Raw genomic sequence first — 19,588 nt, 5'->3', positions numbered from 1 at the left:
TTGTCTGAACCCATGAGCTTTGTCCTCCTCATCCCAGAGTGTGTGTGTGGGGGGGAGCTGAGTGAGTGGCCACAGGGCTGGTTCTGTATTGCCGTGTTGGGCCCAAACCATGACACACTCGCAAAGCACTGCACCTGTTACTCAGTGGAACCTGGGAATGTGGTGTAGTTGTTGGACAGCTGTGTTTGCTGACAATCAAAAGCACCAGATAACCGTAATAATAAGCTCTAATCTTCATAATGAGAAAGGCAGTAACATATCTGTCCATATTCAAAATTGAGATTGATTTTGACAGTCTGACAGCATAGATTTGATTGCTGTTAATAGCACAGCACTTTTTTATGTGTACCCGCACAAGCAAGTAGTAGAGCTGTCAGCAGCTAAGCACAGCCGTGTTCACACACCAGCTTGGGGAGATGGACCAGGGGAGGTCTTGCAGGCTCTGGGCTGCAGAGGGGCCTGCACCACTCTGGCCATCACCAAAGATGCCCAGGGTCTCCTCCAGCCCTCACTGAAGTCAGGGGCACAGCCACAAGGGTAACATTAACACACATATCCACACACACTGGAAAATTTTGTTATAAGGGTACAACTGAGGGCCACATCCATTGCCTGGGGTTTTCTGATGAAGAGATCAATCTGTAGGAGTTTGAAGGACTCCATTTAAATGTTTACATCATGCAGCTGGTGACAAGGTGCAGCTATGAGGGTGAGGGGCCCTGGGCAGGATACTCCTCTGGCTATCATGTATTTAAGCAACACAGCCTGCAACAATGAGACCCACATGGCATGTTGAAGATTCTAGGAATAATTTCTTTAGTGGAAGATTCATCAAATACTGGAACAGGCTACCCAGAGAGGTAGTGGAGTCACCATCCCTGGAAGTATTTAAAAAATGTGTAGATGAGGCACTTTACGACATGCTATACTGGGCTTTTATTTTGTATTTATTTACTGGGGTGGGGTGTGGGGGGGGATGTGTTGCGGTGGTGTGGGTGGTTGGACATGGGGATGTCAGATATCTTTTCCAATCATCACAATTTGGTGATTCTGTGTGATTAATAGCAGTACCAGTCAGAGACCCCAGAGCACAAACTATTTCCTGAAGCACAGAAATGAGAATTTTACCCAGCTACTGGTAATAGAACATGTATGACTAGGTTTAAAACAGAGCTGCCTACTTTTTTTTTTTTTTCAAAAAAAACACCTATGAGGAAAGCTGACAGGCACCCACAGAAGTGATCCTCAGAATCAGCTACACATGGCAGGTCTTGCCATAGACCACGTGCTGCATTTGAAGGTCTCAGCCCCCTGTAATGAACAAAAGAGACCTTACAATGAACCACATTAAAAATCCTGCATCTAGTGACATTATTTCACTGCTATTGCACTCAAAGGCGTCACTGTGCTGCATCATCACTGCCACTTTTTACTCTGAGAGCCAAAGACTGGAAAGCTTCTGCAACAAACCTTCATAGCTCCATCTCACAGAAATCTTCGTGATCACCTTCTTTAACTCAGTGGCAAGATCACTCGACTTCTGCAGACCTTCACCAGGCAACTGACAACATGCTATATATACTTACTCTCAGAGAGAGGGGTCAGCATAGGCTTCAGACAGGACCTCATCCTTTCTTCCTGAAGTGGCACTGAAACAGGGACATATCCTTCTCAAAGTGAAAAACCAGTTGAAGATGCACTTATAGGGCTAGACCGAAAGATATGCTTAGATGCTTTTCTGAGTCAGAGCCAGAAGCAATTCCTGCAGCTCAGCCCTTTTGCTTGAGACTCATCACAGCAGCAGGCAGGTGGCAGTTTTCATTAAATCCTTGGTATCAATGTGAGATTCAATACATCCTTAATTACAGCAGTCTGACTGGCATCCCCACGATTTTTTCAAGGAGAATGCAAAATCTTAGTCTGCACAGGACTGTACCAGCCCCCAGGAAACAGCCCTGGGAATAGCACACAGTGCACTGTGACACACAGGTAAGACAAACTGTTCTACATTACAGCAAACACCAGCATATGCTAATCTTGCTCTAAAACCAGCTGAATGAGAGACATTCATTTAAATGAATCAATGTAACTGATTGGATTCAAAAACCAAGGCAATCCATCTGCATTTCTTAGCCCAATTTGCTAGCTAACAGGTGATAGACTGCTTATGCTCTAAACAAGCACAGACTTTTACTGAGCAAAAATAAGCAGTTTTCTGAATATTCTTACGGTTACCAATCATTTTAAATCCAAAAACAAAGTAGAGACTTTGTTTAGAAAAAGCTGTTGGCCAAACTCTCTGAACATGTGCAGGCCTGGACAAAATATTGTAGATATATTGATCAAGTGACACCAACAGGCTCAGTAAAATTTTCTACCTCTGTTTTTATGAGCTGAGAATAAAGAAAGTTACGTCTTGGAGGAAAGGAGAGTAGCAAACCATGGCTGCCAATATTCAAATGACAAAAACGTCTGAGTGAATTCCAGATGTCAGCCATGTGTTGTGGTTTAATAGTTCAGCTCTTAGTCACAAGTAAAAAAATCTGTTATGAAACACATGCCTGCCTGTGTGTGTGCATGCACACAGCAGTGTGAACTACTTAAAAAAGAGAAGTCATTTTTTTGGTCTTTTTTCTTTTTCTTTTTTTTTTGGTGATGTTAGTAGCACTAGAAAAAAAAATGGTTAGTCTGAGTTGAGACGGGAGAAAAATTAGCAAAGTTTGTCCTATACCACAGACAGAGGGTGTGATAATTTATAGTTTTAACATTTAAAAGAATGAGTTAAAATGGAAGAGATGTTAAACACCTGCTTCACAAGAAAATATGATCCTTTCAAATCCTGAAAATCCAATCACACCCTGTATCTTCAATAATCACAGGACTAAATCACCCACCCCCCTGCCATGTGAACCTCCTGGAAGTCCAAGTAGTTCCTAGCCTAGATCTCTCAAACAGTAATATTTATTTTGTCATTTATTAGGTTCTCTTGCTATTTCTTTCTACTCACATAGAAGGAATAAATATCCATGGCACCAATGCTTAGCAAGAGCTATCACATGCCTCATCTTCTTTCTGGTGAAGAAACATACAGGAGAACTATTTATTCCTTTGTGTACCTTTGAGGCCATGAGCAGGCACCTCTTGATGGGTGTTTTCAGCTCTCCCAGGGTCGGGGTGGTGGGCTTGCAGGGGAGCTGCTGAGCAAGATGCTCCCTCTCTGCTGTGCTCGCTCTCAGCTGCCTGCCCAAAGCAGGGACCTACATGCAAGGGGATTAATCTACTTTGGCCCATCAGTTTTTCACTCATCCCTTCCTCCTGGAAGCAGTGTTGCCTGTGCCAGGCTCCCACATGCTGCAATCAGCCTGGTCCCTCCTTCCCTTGATCCTTCCACCTGGGCAGCCCTCCCAGATAGGCCAGCATGTCAAGCGTGCACACACTAGGTGAGTGGTAACTGTGCTAGGCATGCACAAATAGACCCACATTTTTATTAAAATTAGGCCTCTAAATCTATGTTTAAATATGCTGTACTAGAGGTTTTTAATGACTCCATGAAAGGATGAGTGAGATAGTGGCAATGAATCGGCCTGTGCAGAATCACTTCTCAGAAAGTCACACTGGTAGGCTGGAGAGGGGCAGAAAGATCAGCAAACTTCAGCCGGTGGAACCACAGCAAAGTGCTCCTCAGCCATGGAGCTGGCTGATGTCTGCCTTCTCTTTGGGACCTCTCGGCTATGTTCCTCAGCTGCTGGACAACAGTCATCAGGTTAAAGAAAATGAACTTAGGATGCTGCTGTGTCCTGGTATTGAAAATCAAGAGACAGATAGTGCTTGCTAAGTACCTTTGTGCCAACAGCATGTCGGAGGTTTCAGTCTGTACCAGGGGTGCCTGCAAAATGCACAGCCCTTGACTTGGGAGCTCACAAGAGGTTTTTACCTTTCCTCCAAAGCTCTCACCACTGTGAAGTGCAGGCTTGGGGGCAGGGAAGGAGGGATATTAAACCACACTGGGAAAAAAGCCCTAAAAAACAACCATGAAACACATTTACACTCCAGTCTTTAAAAATTAAGATTTCACATGGGAATCTGGACAGGTGCTATGTTACCAGATCTGGCAAAGGCAGCCCCCTGCCCCATATAGCTGTCCTTTGTTTATCTTGCTGAGGTTTTCTCTTAGCCATGTCCTGTGGCAATGAGGATTTCAGACTCTGTGAGCCTGAGAAGCCACAGTCAGCTCTCTGCTGTGGCAGGGATGAACCAGCCCCAGTGCTGGGCAATTGCTCAGGAGGTAAACCTCTGCTCACCGGCTTTGTGCATGGCCACAAGTTCGTGGGCAAGCATGACTTGCCAGTGATGCCTCGTCACAGAGATAACATTTATCTCCTGTGTGAGAGAGCACCAGATTCTTGTGACAATACCAGCACAGCTCTAAAGAGCTCACAGTGCAAGCAGTGAGGATTTTCAGGACACTCTCTTTTCAAGAATAACAGATATTACACCTAAACCTGTCCCTGATTTTGACAACTCCTGTAGAAAATCCCCAGATAAAAGCCTCTCCCTGAGCTGCTGCTTCTTGCAAGGGCTACAGTGGGAAAGTACGCCCAAACAACAGACGCTGGAGGAGCTTGGCTCCATGGGCATAACCCAGTTGAACACCAGGTCTTGCCACAACTTTTACAGACCTACATTACAGAACAACAGCATTTGCATAATTTTTCATTTGCAGTGTGACTCACTGGGAAACGTGGCTGATGGGGGCAAAGTAGAGAGGGTGCTGCAGCAGGCAAGAAGGCAGTGTGCAAAACCAGAAACAACTATATTGAAAAAGTAGATTGAAAAAGACAGAAATGCCAGAGGAAGGGGTGATAACTCAGCAAAGGCCAGAAGCTGCCCCAGCAGGCTGAGGAATGCAGATCAGAAATGCAGGCAAGGGCTGGTGGCTGTTGAAGGGACATTTTCCCTATTACATGCAAGATGCCCACCCCTCCGCCGAGACATGAGGCATTGGCGTTTTACTTATCCACAGCAAAATAAGCCTTCCAGAGAGGTGAAGCTGGATGCACGGCCCATCAGTCATCCTGCTGTGGGACAAAGCTGCTGTGCACACTCCTCCGTCACCTGAGCGCAATTTTTGCAAGGAGCCTTTTGACGACGCACCCTGGCAAAATGAGCATCTAGCTCCAGCGCTTTCTGTTGGGTTTGTGCTTTTTTATAATGATTTTTCATAAAGCCTACCCACTTTAGAAATATTGTCATGGAAATAATAAGGTAAAATAAGCAGCAGCGTACTGTTCTCCAGAGGCTGCCGCCCAAGCCGTGTTGGAATAGCCCCATCTAGTGGAAATCAATAGCAGGAGTGAGGGCAAAAGACAAATCTGGAGGAAAGCTGTAGGAAAATGTTGGCAACGCGCGCCCCAGCTGTGTGTGCCAACAGTGGCTTTGGTTCCCATCCGCAGGGGTTTCCCTAGACCCGTCGCTCCCCGAGTTTCGCTCTGATCTGCAGGTTTGAAATAAATTAAAAAATATCTTTGTGCAAAGCCTACAGAAATTGTTTATTTTGTTTGACTTTTGACATAGAACTATAGTATTTACACAGTTACTAGTTGATCATGGTTAGTTCACAGGAAGGTCTGGGGCTGTATGGTGTCTTCAAGCTTGGCCACACAGAGCTCCACTTCAGACCTGGTCCCAAAGAGATTACTTCTCCCTCTGTCACTCCCTGCTTCCATCAGTTAATTTACAGCTGCAACTGTACCTTGCTCAGCATTTCTTTCTTGTCTCCATCATCGATATCATCTTCCTCTTCTCATTTTGCAGCTTGTTCCAGGATTGTCTATATCCCTGCACATGTGCTCATAAATCAGAGATAACATCTGCATTGCAGAGCTCAAACACATTCCTGTCTATAAAAGTTTCCAGTTTAGATAAGCAACCCTTTCAATCATGAATATGAAGCAAGTACATAGGACTAAAATCATGAGGTTACATTTTTAAATAATAATTATTCCCTCTTTCCTAATGTAATGTTGGATTTATTCTCCTGCTTATCCAAACTCCCTTTAATAACAGAATTAATCTTGCAAATCTATTTATTCCATGTTCTGAAGAACAAGGGACACAAGAAGTAGATTTCAGCTTCAAGGACATGTCCTTTTGGTTTTGCAATTTAACACCGCTTAGATCCATCTAAGAAAATATTAAAGCTTTCAGGCTTAAGAGGTCTGAGAAACATCCCCTGAACTGTGCAAGATACCAACAAGCTACCAGCATAGATCACTGAGTGCAGATGCAACAATTTTCTCAGGTGAAATTTGCCTCACCTGAAAGGTGCACAAACACATAAATAATGCTAAGAACCCTTGGACTTCATGGGAGCTCTGCATTGCCTTGCCATGCTGGAGTATCCCAGGGTGCCTTAGCAATCAGCACCCATGCAGCACATGGGCACGAGGTGCACTCCCCACAGAAGGCAGCAGAAAGGCTCTGCAGAGACCTTGTACCACTGGCCACTGTGAGGCCCAGGCAGACAGCAGTTTAAAAGTGGGATCTCAAAAAAAAGGCCATGGAAAATGCTGTTAACTTAAAATCTAGACATGGTCATGGTTAAAGGAAGGTTCCCCGGAGTAACTGGCCAGATTCTCCCCTGTCAGTGGGTAACGCATTGAATCTGTCATAAACTCTAGCTCCTTCCCCTTCCTTTGGTCCCTCTCTGTGCACTAACTTCCCTGCTTGCCTGCTTACTTGACAATTCCAGACATGACTCCTTTGCACCAGATAACACAGAATTTGCTCCAGTTGCAAACCAGACATAGCTGTTCATGATGCTTAGGCAGCTGAAGTCCAGAAGAGGCGAGTGGTAAAACTAAATAAAAGGATAATACAGGAGGCAAATTTTGGAAATCTCATGTGGATTACAGAAATTTCACGTTCTGCCATGTTCACCTCACCATCCTCGTCCAGCGAGTTATTTACACTTATGTGTAAAAAAGACAATTTATACAGTGTTACTGACCCTCCCATCCTGTGTCATTTAATCAGGCCAGACAAACCCTGTCCATGGCCCTCTTACCACCCACAAACAGCAGCATATTGAAAGACAATGTTGTTTCTGTCACACAAGCACACCTTCAGGAACTGCCTCTTTGTTTATTATCATGTAAGGCCAGTGGGCAGCCCCTTTTGTTTCTTTAATACCCACTCTTCTGTGCTCTAGGAAAAAAATAAGTCCTGTGGTGCTCTGCAGAGTGAGAGAGATATGTGTGAGAGCAGAGCAGCTCACATCAGCTCAGCACCATGACAAACTACAATTCAGGCACCTGCTGGGAACACTTATTTAAGCACAGCTTTGTCTCCATGAGCTGGAGATGATGGCCCCGACCAACAGTGGCAAGAACTGAATGTGCAGCAAAGTAACATAGCAGAAGGACAGAGGCTGTCATTTGCAGGCTGCCAACAGCCTGCACATGCTGCAGAGGATATTAGGCCGAGGACAGGGTCAATTATTCTGAACAATCAAAAGCAAAACAAGTAACGTGTTACATTAGAGCTAGGCTACACCAAAAGGAAAAAGCCTATAATTGACAGCAAGCATGACTAGGCACTGGTGCCAGAGAAAGCACTGGCTACCAGTGGCTACCATCCTGCTGAGACTTCGTCATCATCGCCTATGGGAGGATGGAGCCCATGAGCAGGAATGTGCTGTGTGACCCACTGCTGCTCCTTTCCTTTTGGACTAGAGAGATTTGCCATCCAAGGCCTGCCCTGCAATGGACTGAACAGTGACATGGTTGTCCAGCTCCTCCCAGCTGCTCCAGGAGAGCATGGAGCTCCCGGCACTGCTGCTCTCTCAAATATTTCAATGTTTTTTTTAGAAATTATTGCAAAAAGGAAGAGAATGCCATTGGCCTATGGCCTATTGGCTTATGGCCTGACTCTGAAAGCAATTGATATTTTGGAGGAATGGCAATATGCAAAGAATTAATGCCAAGCTGCGGTGTGAAACTCGGATGTACTTTCTCTGATGGCTATGAAGCTTTGCCAAAGACGTGGCTGCCAAGTGAAACACTACCAAAAGAATAATCACCAACCTGGCAATACTGTAGAACTTTCACCCAGTGATCTTTCAGGGGACTGAGGAGTAAACCAGCCTGTCTCTGACCAGCATTTGACAACCTAATCAAGTCTATACATTTAGCAAATTCTTCTCCCTGCGCGTTTGCCAATGGGGGCTAGGTATTTGGTATATATTTAAAAAACACCACGTGAAAGCCGGTGTTAGAGCAGATAGGATTTCTGGAGCAAGTATCTGATGGAAGAAGTGATCTGTGACCTCAGGTCACTGGTATCTGCCAAGGCCAGTGGGATGAGGAGGCATAGCTCCAGTTAGGACTGCAGGGGGATCACCAGGCACATGCAGGACCAGTTGCCTCATTTCCATGTCATTAGTCTAACTGGGTCATAAGGACTTCCCCCTTAAAACCCATCCGATAGGAACAGCTCATTAGCAGTGTGTAACTGCAGCCCCATCTCCCAGCAGCCACTCTAAAAATGAAACCTCAGATTTCATCAGTGAGGTTTTGTTCTCCCATCAGCAAACCAGATCACACATGGCAAGAAAAGAAAGATAGCTGAGAGGACAGAGAGAACATCACATCACTGAAGCACCATGGGAACAAAGGAACAAACAATATCCTGCAGAAAAATATATTTAGGGCATTGACATATTGCCAACTGGAACAGCATGCGTTTTACCTCTTTACTTTACATGCAGGCATAACCAGCATAGGGTGCTCATCAGGCAAAAGACCATCAGTGACAAAATTAACAGGTAAGATTTTGTTAATATGAATGGGGGAGAAAAAGGAAAGAAACTCAGTTAATTGAAGCAGTCAAAACTGTTTAGAGACACTGTTTCAGGTTCCCAAGGCGTCTGGCTGAACAATACCTACCTTTTTTGACTCATCCTGCCAGTTTTGGGTTTCTCTCACTATCCTCATTCCCCCTGACCAGAAGTGCTGCCTGTTTCTGAATTTCAGCCCTCTCAAATACCCCCAGGTGGTGGAAGAGGAGAGACAGCTCTCACTCACCCATATGGTCTCACTGTTGGCCACCCCATACCAAAGAGTCATGGAAACTCTCTCAGCTGGAACTAGCTTGGGACACTTCCAACCCACTTTGGTCCCAGCTATAGCACCTGAAGCTACATCACCTGGATCAGGGTGCTCCTTACCAGCACTTCTTACTTAAAAGTAGAGGGATAGATTTCTCTCCTCTCTTTCTGAAGCTCTATACACTACAATTAATGTTGCTTAGCAACAGGACTTCCTTTTAAGATGCTCTTTTGTCATTTCAAAGCTTCTGTGCCAGAAGTTCTTTAAATAGCCTGAGTCACACCAGCTCCCTCAGTTGGGTTCTTTTTCTTTATCTCTGCCCCATTTCCTCCCATTGCAAGGTCACTATCTGCAGCCAGCCAAAGCAAACCAAACCCAACAAAAATGTGACTCATGGGGATCAATCAGTCTGGCCTCTCCTTGCAAAGGCTGGGAAGGTCCTTTTCTCCAAAGCCATGTCAAGCTACACCTGATACAGGCCAGCTGAGGGAAGGGGAAGCTCAAGTGGGTTTTAATTCTGGTGTTTTGCTTGCATGTTGGACTCAGAAATGCCACCAGATTTCTCTCATCAGTCTAAATTCTAGCATAAAGACTTCCACAGCCCATTTTGTCAGATTCTGTATTTTTCAGCCAGAGGAAGAATGGCTTGTTAGGAATAACTGAAATCTGCATTTTATCTTGGCTTTATAGTACTGACACAACACACAGGGAATGAGAATACTGAGTAGTTGACTTGCTTAGCCAGGAACAGAAGCTGCATTTTTGAGACTGAAGTAAGTCTCACAGCAGTTGCACAGAGTAACAGGGGGTTGCAGCATGGAGATCCTCAAAACATCTTCCAAATTTTTGAAAAATCACAAGCTACACAAGGAGGATAACAGAACAGTAGTCGTACAGAAACAGTATCTGCAGGGGGGGAACAGGAGACATTTCCCTTTCCAGATTAAACATTGCATGTATGAGACGTCAGTAATTAATCAGTTGCTAATTCCCATCAGCAGTTTCCTTCCTGCATAGTGCCTTTGTCCTGACTATTTTCAGTTTGTGTTTGGTAGGACTTCACACAGTTTCACATGCCCCAGCCATGGCCAGCCCAGCTTCCTGGCCAGCAGGCAGGGTGCAGGATGCAGGATGCAGGGGCAGGGGCCAGGAAGCCTGGCGTCCCCGTGGCCTCTATGAAGCTGTGATCATCAGCTGAAAGTTTGTTCATCCTGTCTACTAAAAAAGTCACATCCATGCCACCTTAAAGCCCAGGGGTTCCAGGAGCTGGCACAGGAGACACACCCTGGCTGTGCACCTTTGCCATCAATCCTTTTGAATGATGCCTCAAATAAAATTCACATGAGAACAAGCCATCCATGGAGAGGCGGCCAGAGGAAGGCTCGCTTTATTTGTTTGGGACATTTCTACAGCAGTGCTCATATCGCATCCCTGGTCACACTGTCTTTTTCTAGGGACAGCACAACCTGTGGTTTGCTCAAGCATGCTGTGGCATGCTTTCTGCATTAGCCTTAACCACTAATGTCAGCGGACAGAAGCCAGTGGTTTGGTCCTCTGACAAGGAACAGCAGCAAAGCAGTGCAGGAGGGATTTCTGGGGTGAAGCGATGCTCCAGCCTGGCCCCCAGCAGCTCAAAATGCAAAGTGGATGGGTGGCACCCAGTTGTGGTCCTATCACAGCCACTGGCCTGCAGCACCTGTCCCTCTTGGGTCCACACTACCTCTGAGGGCAAGACTTTTGGAGGTGCTGCTGTGCTCATTGCTCTGACGGGGAGCCTTCCCCAACATGAGGGCCACTCCAGGCACAGGGCCAGCCAGATAGATTTGGCACCAGAAAAGACTTGCCCTCAACCCAACCAGCTGTCATCCTGCATGGGTGGAGAGGCCTGTAAGAGCCAGGATCCCATCCAGAAATGTGACCCTCCTTTCTACAGCAGAGAAACTGGAATCCTGTGACTTCAGCATTGTGCCAACAGCCTGCCTGATGCCCATGTCCATGGTACTTGCCTGGAATGAGAAACATGCCTGTACATCACCATCATGGTCCCCATTAGAACCATCAACAGGGTTGGCTTTTAGGTGGGGGAAGGGCCACCACCTGTGGACATATGCAGTGGGTTACTCACCACATTTTGGTGGGCCTCAGGAGGTGAACCTCATGAGCCATTCCTCCTGTCCAGTTCAGAAATCAGTTTAAAATTGAGAACTTCTGGGGGCATATACAGCCATATCCTGGGAACTTTTAGATTGTAGGGCAGTGTGACTTGTTCACAGGGTGGCACAGCACTGGAGGAGCGGGGCAGAGGGAGCAGTGTCCTTGGCCCTCAGCAGCTTTCAGCATCTCACAAGTGCTCAGTGACAAGCACTGTTGCACTGAAGCCAGACATTATCATGGCTGTTCACATGTACTTGAATTTCCCGTCACTAGAGCAGGAAAAGTTTCAGCCAAGCTCATAGAAAATATTATCAGGAAGAGAAAAATACTCTTGAGGGCACAATTCTAGTGACCACCACAGTCTGACAGCCCTCCTGAATGCAGCGATGGAAAAAGGATCCATCCAGCACTTGCAAAAGAGCAAAGACCATCTTTAAAAGCAGAAAGCAAGCAGAAAAGGAGAGTTTCCCCTGTTTTATTACAGGAGGTGAATCAGCCCCGGGTGCAACAGCTGTGGTCACACAGGGGTTGCATTCTGGCCAAGCCCAAGACCATGGGAAGTGCCCCTAGCAAAGCCTAGTGCCAGCACCAAAACCCCTCCTGCTAACTACTGCCAAAACCTCTTACCCCTCCCCATCCGCTTCTTTATGAGCACAAGGAGCTAAATGAATCAGACACATGTAATGAATAATTCAGACACCTCTAGTCATTAGTGATTTTTACTAAGCTCAGCAATTGCTTGTGCACATGGGTGAGAAGAGGAAATGCAGTCACCCGATACCAATTTCATAATGAATTCTTCATTATCTGAAACTGAGGCATGCCTTGGAATTAATTATTTGCATCATAAAGCTCCCCATTTCCTAAAAAAACCCCAACACCCAAACCTCCCCTCCCCCCCCAACCCCCCCCCCCCATAAATCTCTGTAGTGATTTATAGATGTAAATTCCATAACAAATAGTAATATACTTGCACCACAGGAAGAGGCAGGATTAGTTTCAGCTGATGTCCCCTCCTGCTTTAAAGGACTTTTCTTGCAAAACGACCCACTAATCTTAGATTTGAGGTTTCTGATATGAGTGATTTGAGGGAGCATTTGTGCCACTAGGGCTTGTAACCTGCTACAAACAAGATACAGGGTGCAAGTGCAGAGTACCAGCCACCACCAGCCAGGAAAGGAGGAGTAGAGGGCAGAGTGGGGGTGGGGGGAGGAAGACACTCCAAGCCTTACTTAGCCTTCGAGCCTTAGCGTTGAAAATAGCAGATACACAAGGAGCAAACATCCCAAACCGTTTCCTGTGAAATTTTTGCTACTAGCTGCAGGGGGAGCAGGGTTTCCAGCAAACGCTGGTTAGGGAAGCGGCAAAGGATAGAGAGAGATTTTAGCTTGCCATTCAGATGGTTTTGGGCTTTATTTTGTTGTTTTTTGTTTGTTTGTGGTTTTTTTTTCATCTATAAATTAAGAAGGAGAGGAAAAAAACCCAGCTGAATCTGATCACCACAGAAGCATTGTAGCAGCAGACAAATACAACAGCAGCACACTGGTGCCACAGCCTCTCAGTGCCCACCAGCCACAATAGCCCATCTGAGAAGCTTAGGCAAAGATGTCAAAGGGAGGCAGCTCTGCACTGGGTTTTAAGCTTTGCTCCTGTCACACTGACTGCTCTCCTCTCCCCAGCCAGCTGCAGGGGTAAGCACATCACAGCTCCGGAAAAACTTGATGGACACATCAGCTCCAGCTACCAGCACAGACATGGCCTTCATACACTACTCCAGAGCTGAAACAGCTGATTTTTTAAATTACTTTGGCACCAGAGAAGCCCAGATGTCTCCATCTTTCTGGATGTCAGGCTTGATGCTCTCCAGATGGCATCTGAATTTCTTGATGCTTCACTGATTGAGTTACTGGGGCTGCATCGGTTCAGCCCAACCTGGTCCCTCCCCATTGTGCTGAGGCACATTTGCCGAGCCCAGTGTGTTTTTCTTTACTAGGTGGTGAAGAAATACTGCCATTTAAGCCTTCTGAAGCAAAGTTAATGAGCTAATAACTCAGCCATTTAAGAAAGGGAAAAGAAAAAAAAAAAAAGGCATGTTGAGCTGACTGGCTAAAGCTGATGCCCAGTGCTGTCCTGGCAGCAACAACCAGACATTCCTGCCTGCAGCTGCCACAAACATGCCCATCCTAGAGGTGATTAGAGATATTATTCCTCTTCAGAAAATTAATCCTCATGTGTAATCTAAATACAAAAGGAAAATAATTCCTTTTTAGATTGAGCTATTGTTTTTCAGCTTTACTGTTTCTTTTTTTTGCAGCAATACAGGCACAGATCTTGTGCCATATTTCAGTTGTTTTACAAGCTCTTGTGACTCTCACAAATGATGCAACACATTTTGTTTGACTCAAACTTTCCATTGCATTAGATTCCCCTTTGCTGAGGCACTGCATTTCATCTGCCCTTTTCTTGCTTTGTCTCCTGTTTCACACTGAATTAATCCCCCTGTACTTAGTGGAGATGTTTCATTCCACACAAGCATAAACACCAATTTTCCCTACTTTCAACTTTAAAAAAATCTGTTCTTTCCCAGAAATTTATCAGTGCACAGTCATTTGACTATATTTAAAGCAGGGAAGTTCCTCTTTGACTCTGAAACTACTGTTTTTCTCACACTGAACCCAGGAGGTTTAGCAAGCTGACTCGCCCATTTGGTCTGACTTTTGCTGCTCTGTCTCACTTTCATTAAGGGAAAAGAGCACAAGATCATCCATTTTGACAACCTGCATCATTGTAATGGCCTGTGATCTATACTTTCTAGTTTTCACAGTGGTCGCCTGCATTAGCTGTGAAGCATCCAGTGCTGCAGAGACAATGTGCACAGAGGTGAGTGACAGCTGCTGGCCCCTCTCGAGATATAGGAATGGTCTCTGGTGAATATTTTCCTGCTGATGTTTGACTGTTTTCAGTTCCAATGGGGTTTTTCACAGGGGGATCTAAAAGCCTTTATTGGAGATATAAGATGGGTGTCTTGAGATGTGCTCAGGGACATCAGTCACTGTCCCTCCTTCTCTTCCTTATGCCTGTGCATCCATGCACCCTCATGCTCTCTTCTGTGGCTGCCAGGGACTTCGGGAGCCTTTCAAACCACACTGCTTCAACTCCCAGAGAGCTGGAAGGATGAACAAGTTTTACAGTGGTGTTTAGCAAATATCAGAGCTAGACAGAGGACAATTTCTAAGATTTTTGTCTCATGCTTTCTGTCTGCATACAGGAATTTGTACATGGTGGCAAGATGATGGTGTCTTTATTTGCTGTCTGGTCAATGTGCAAGACCCCACGAGAACAGAAAGAAAGTACAAAGGTTTTTCCAGAGACAGGGGAAAAGGCTGACCCATAAGTTTTGTAATTTTATTTTTCTAAAGTGGGAGACAAGGGGAAAAAAGTAAAGATTCTGATTCAGGGAAGAAGTACTGTGGAAAGCAAACCCTATGCAGTGCACATTTGGGGACAACAGCAAGTTCCTCACTGACTTAAACATACAAATTCCTGAGCTCTCTGAGCTGCACACTGGGATTCCCCAGAGAATGGTTACTCCTCAGATCCCTGTGAGAGCTGCTCCATGTCCCTGAGAATACAGGGAGCTTACTCACTAATTTATTTGAATGGCAAAACATAGACACCAGTCTCATGTATAGTGACAACTAAACATGTTTTGTCTGTCTAAACCACATGTCATGGCAATGAGCTCAACTCTTTGCCTATCAGTATTGAAAACATTGACTTTTCTAAGTCTGTATTTTGCCATTTCTATAGTTTCCAGTGCTCATTAAAACAGCCAGATTGGCCAACTGTGCAATATGTTTGTACTTACAAGCAGAACAACTCTGACCCTACTGGCAGGATATTGCCAAAGCTGCAGCTCTTGTGAGGCCCCAGGGAGCCTGTCCCTGCTAGCCTGGCCCTGTAACCATCCAGGGCTTTCTCTGGGAGCTGGGCAGGGTGAGGAGGGTGCTGCCGCCATGCTGGCTGCTCCCATGGCCCCCATCGTGGCTTGGAAGCTGAGACAAGTGTGATGCTCTGAGCATCTCCACTGCTTTGAGAGGCTGCAGCAGGTTATTACACAGTGGTGTTTCCCTGCACTCCACAGTCCTGGGCTCATCTTGACTCTCATGCTATCACCAAGAAAAGGCAGGTGAAGCATGTTTAATGGATTTCTCAGGTGGCCACAGAGTAGATTTCTTTACACAATAGATCAATTTATTTTCAGTTAAAATGAAAAGCCTTCATAGAAATATCAAAGCCTAAGCATATCAGATATGGTCTTTGTCTAGCCTGAACTAAACATTCCCACCATCCTTTTGCTGCAGCCTGTGACTGCAGTTCAGATCCAAATAATTTGGACATGTGCCTTCTAGAGACATTCTCAGACCTGCTCTTTTTAACCTTCTCTTTGCAAGGTTTTCTTAAGACTTGTGGAGTAAGCTTTGTTACAAGACTCATGAAATTCAGAATTTAAAAAGACCTTGTAGGGATTCTTTCTTAGGCATTAATAATTCATCCAGAAGAGTAAACAATTCTCATATGTGCTAACTTCGGTAAGAAAGAACTACAAATGAGGCACAGTTGTAATTAATACAAGAGAGATTCAAGACATTCATTTAAAAAACACACTCCACAAAACCCCAGGGTGTGCACTGCAAGGCAGCACTAAGGCTTTCTAGGGTTCTGGCTGCTAGGTTTTTAAATAGTTGAAAATTCTGTTTGTTTTGGTGGGTTTTTTTGTTGTTTTGTTTTGGGATTTTTTTGTTTGGTTGGTTGGTTTTTTGTTTAGTTAGTTTGTTTTGTTTGGTTTGGTTGTTTTTTTTTAAACACCATAGTTTCCTATTTATATTCCAGGGTATACATCTTGCAGTTTCACTATATATTTTCCAGATTACAGTAAATAAAAGTTATAGCTGTGAAGGTTTAGGACTGAGGGAGATCCCTGAGAAACTACCTCTCACAACTGAAATCCTCGACTTCAGCTTCAATGTACTCCCTTCCCTCCAGAATTCAACCTTCTCTGAGCTGAAATCCCTTCTCTACTTGGACTTAACAAGGTAAGGGAGAATGTCCTCACTCCTGCACACCAGGTTGGTCAAACCCCCTGCCCAAGAGAGCACCAGAGCCACATCTCCCTGCCTTCACAAGGAACCACCAGTAGCACTTGTAGACAGCTGTGAAGTATTTTGCTAAGCAGAGATTTGATACTCTTGTGCAAGATCTAGGCCTCTCCTCTGGTGACAGTCATTTGGAAGACAGTGGATGAAATATGTGTTTTCCATATTCTGCTGCTGCTAAGACAGTAGTGACAGCAAAGTTACTACAGCAATTTTTTAATTCACTTTTCTAGAAAGTTGCTCCTTCAACTTAAGAGAAAGACAGGTTTGGTCCTTGTAAATGCCCATCTCTTTCTGTAGACAGAAAGATTTTCATTTTATTAAGCTTGTATCCCTGACTTTTACAAATGCTTCCACAGGCCCATCATTTCAGGACATGTTTTTCTTGTCACTAGGGTCCTATATTTCAAGGTGAGCTTATAAAAACAAGTGTCACTGTAAAAGACAGACACTTTTATCTTGATGAAGGCAATTGATTATGAGTTCTTAGAGAAACTAAGTGCCAGTTGGGTAACCAGAAGAGTTTTGAGAGACAGGCCACTGATGCTGGTTTCTATTGCTTTCTCAAGGTGTCAAGTCAACTGGGTGTATGACGGTGCCTTTCACAGCAACAAGCAGCTTAAGACAATTGTGCTGACTGGAAACCTGCTCATGTTTCTGTCTGACACAGCATTTGCTGGTCCAAAGTCCCTGAAGCAGCTTATCTTAACACAGACGGGAATAACCAGTATATCCTTTATTCCAATGACAAATCTAGACAGCTTGGATACCCTAGTCTTGGGCAGCAACCACATCTCTTCACTGCAGCTTCCTCCCAACTTTCCCACTCAAAAACTCAAATACCTTGACTTTCAAATGAACAACATAAGAGCAATCACAGCAGAAAATGTCCGCATTCTGCAGAAAGCCAGCAATATAACTCTCATCTTTAAAGGCAATGACATTACATACATTGAACCTGGAGCTTTCCAGTCCCATTTCTACAGTTTGGACTTCGGGGGCTGTGCTGACATCCCTGGGGTTCTTGCAGGGATACAGAACTCCACAGCCCATACCCTCTGGCTGGGAACATTTCACGGTATGGAAAAGGGGCCCCACATAAGCGCCAGTGTTTTACAAGGCCTCTGTAATGTCTCTGTCAAAGATCTCTACCTGCAGCTACGGCACTTCAGAAATATAAATGCTGACACATTTCAGTGCTTGACCAGGCTCCGAAAGCTGGACCTAACTCAAACCTACATCAATGCACTGCCCCCTGGCATCAGTGGCATGAGCTCACTGGAAGAGTTAGTTCTCAATGCAAACTCCTTCGAGCACCTCTGCAATATCAGCTCTGCTGCCTTTCCCTCCCTCACCCATCTCTACATCAAGGAGAACTTGCAGCTTCTGCAGCTGGGCTCTGGCTGTTTGGAGAAACTGGCAAAGCTTCGATATCTTGATTTAAGTAAGAGTCATGTTGAAAGCTTTGACTGCTGTGAGGAAGCACTGCGTGGTTTGGGCAGTCTTCGGTACCTGAATCTGAGTCACAACTTAAAGCTGCACCTCCAAGATGTGCTTATTAAGGATGGCGCTAACTTGGAGCTGCTGGACCTAGCTTTCACTTCTCTTCATGTCAGCACTTCACAGGGTCCTTTCCGAAATTTGCATCTCCTGCAAGTGCTGAACCTTTCCTCCTCTCACATTAATACTAGCATTCAGCATCTCTTTCAAGGCCTGGAAAACCTCATACTGTTGGACCTTAGTCAAAATAACTTTGAGTCAGGGATCATGCCGGAGGACAAACTGTTCCAACAGCTATCCAGTTTAGAGGTGTTAATTTTATCATCCTGTGAACTGACAGCAGTAGGTGGACAAGCATTTCATAGCCTCATAAAATTACAGCATGTTGATCTGAGCCACAACAAACTTCTTGCATTTAGTACAGATGCATTTTCAAACCTCAAGAGCATCTATCTCAATTTTGCCCACAACAGCATCCATATTATACCACAAGACAAGCTGATGTCCCTAGCTGGCCACTGTGTAATCAATTTAAGTTACAACCCTCTAGACTGCACCTGCTCCAATATTGGTTTAATCACCTGGTACAAGCAGAATATGGATAAAATTGAAGACCCTGAAGGAACAAGGTGCTCTGAACCCAAATTGTTAGCTGGGGCTCAGCTGGCCACCATCTCACTCTCCTGTGGGATCAACATGGGGGGAATCATTGCAGTTGTTCTGGCTATTTTATCTTGTAGTGCCATCTTCATTTGGGGTGCTCACTATTTCAAGCAAAATTACCAGCAAATTTAAGTTTATGATGGAGATACAGAAAAGATGTACAGCAATTGTATTAGGATGAAAGTCAACCTACTGGTTTTGTTTGATGATTTGTATTTTCTTAACTTTTCTAATAACCTTTCCATTTGTATTATAACTTAAAAATAAAGAAGAAGAAAAAAATATTTGAGAACTAGAAAAATAAACTCTGACTTAAGTCTTGAACAGGAACAACTTCTCTTATAGAAAAATTTCTGTTCAACTCAATTTTAGCCCTGGTGTCTTACTACTACTTTCCTTTTCCTATAAAGAAAAAATCCAAGGGTCAAAATTTAAAGCTTGTTCTCTTAAAAAATGAAGACCAAACCACCATCACTATCATGTCCCACAAAAAATCCCCAAACAAATGCTCACCTTCTATTAAATGCCCTTGAAAAACAATACTGTTTAAGAGCTGGCAGTACTGTACCCCACTCTGCTAAAAAAATGAAAAAAAACCCAACAACTTTCTGTGAGGAATAGGCACAACATTCATAGTAAGACTCGTTCCTGCAGGACTGACAGAAACAGCCTGTATCATCTTTCCAATTTCTTTAAAATGTATTTGATCCTTTGGAAAGTTCCTGGCTGTTGAAGCTCTATCCACCTCTTGTCCAGGGTCAGGCCCTGCGCCTGTACTAGTTACTAGACTTTGTAGTAAGCCCTGACTAGCAACAATCATAGAGTCATAGAATGTTACGTGTTGGAAGGGACCCCCCAGCCAAAGCAGGATCACCTAGGGCAGACCACACAGGAATGCATCCAGACAGGTCTTGAAAGTCTCCAGAGGAGACTCCACAATCTCTTAGAGAGCCTGTTCCAGTGCTCTCTAACCCTCATAGTAAAGAGGTTCCTACATTCTAGCTACAC

The 19,588-nt window shown here is 44.7% G+C and overlaps 1 protein-coding gene across 1 annotated transcript; it reads left to right on the top strand.

The window, feature by feature from the left end:
* The first annotated feature begins 14,070 nt into the window (after positions 1 to 14,070).
* CD180 (CD180 molecule) lies at positions 14,071 to 18,816 on the top strand. The gene is made up of 3 exons (XM_051642911.1): positions 14,071 to 14,141; positions 16,191 to 16,357; positions 16,987 to 18,816. Exons 1-3 carry the CDS (start codon positions 14,130 to 14,132, stop codon positions 18,710 to 18,712), a joined length of 1,905 nt encoding a protein of 634 aa, XP_051498871.1. The 5' UTR covers positions 14,071 to 14,129; the 3' UTR covers positions 18,713 to 18,816.
* Positions 18,817 to 19,588: the final 772 nt, after the last annotated feature.

This window comes from Apus apus, chromosome Z (assembly GCF_020740795.1).
Source record: "Apus apus isolate bApuApu2 chromosome Z, bApuApu2.pri.cur, whole genome shotgun sequence".
NCBI classification, from domain to species: domain Eukaryota; kingdom Metazoa; phylum Chordata; class Aves; order Apodiformes; family Apodidae; genus Apus; species Apus apus.
The sequence above is the reverse complement of the archived record's forward strand: the minus strand, read 5'-3'. Positions and strand labels throughout refer to the sequence as shown.

Excerpts from the sequence above, each read along its gene's own strand:
- CD180 (XM_051642911.1), top strand. Across the intron at positions 16,358-16,986 it reads CTCTACTTGGACTTAACAAG|GTGTCAAGTCAACTGGGTGT; the intron begins GTAAGGGAGAAT and ends TGCTTTCTCAAG.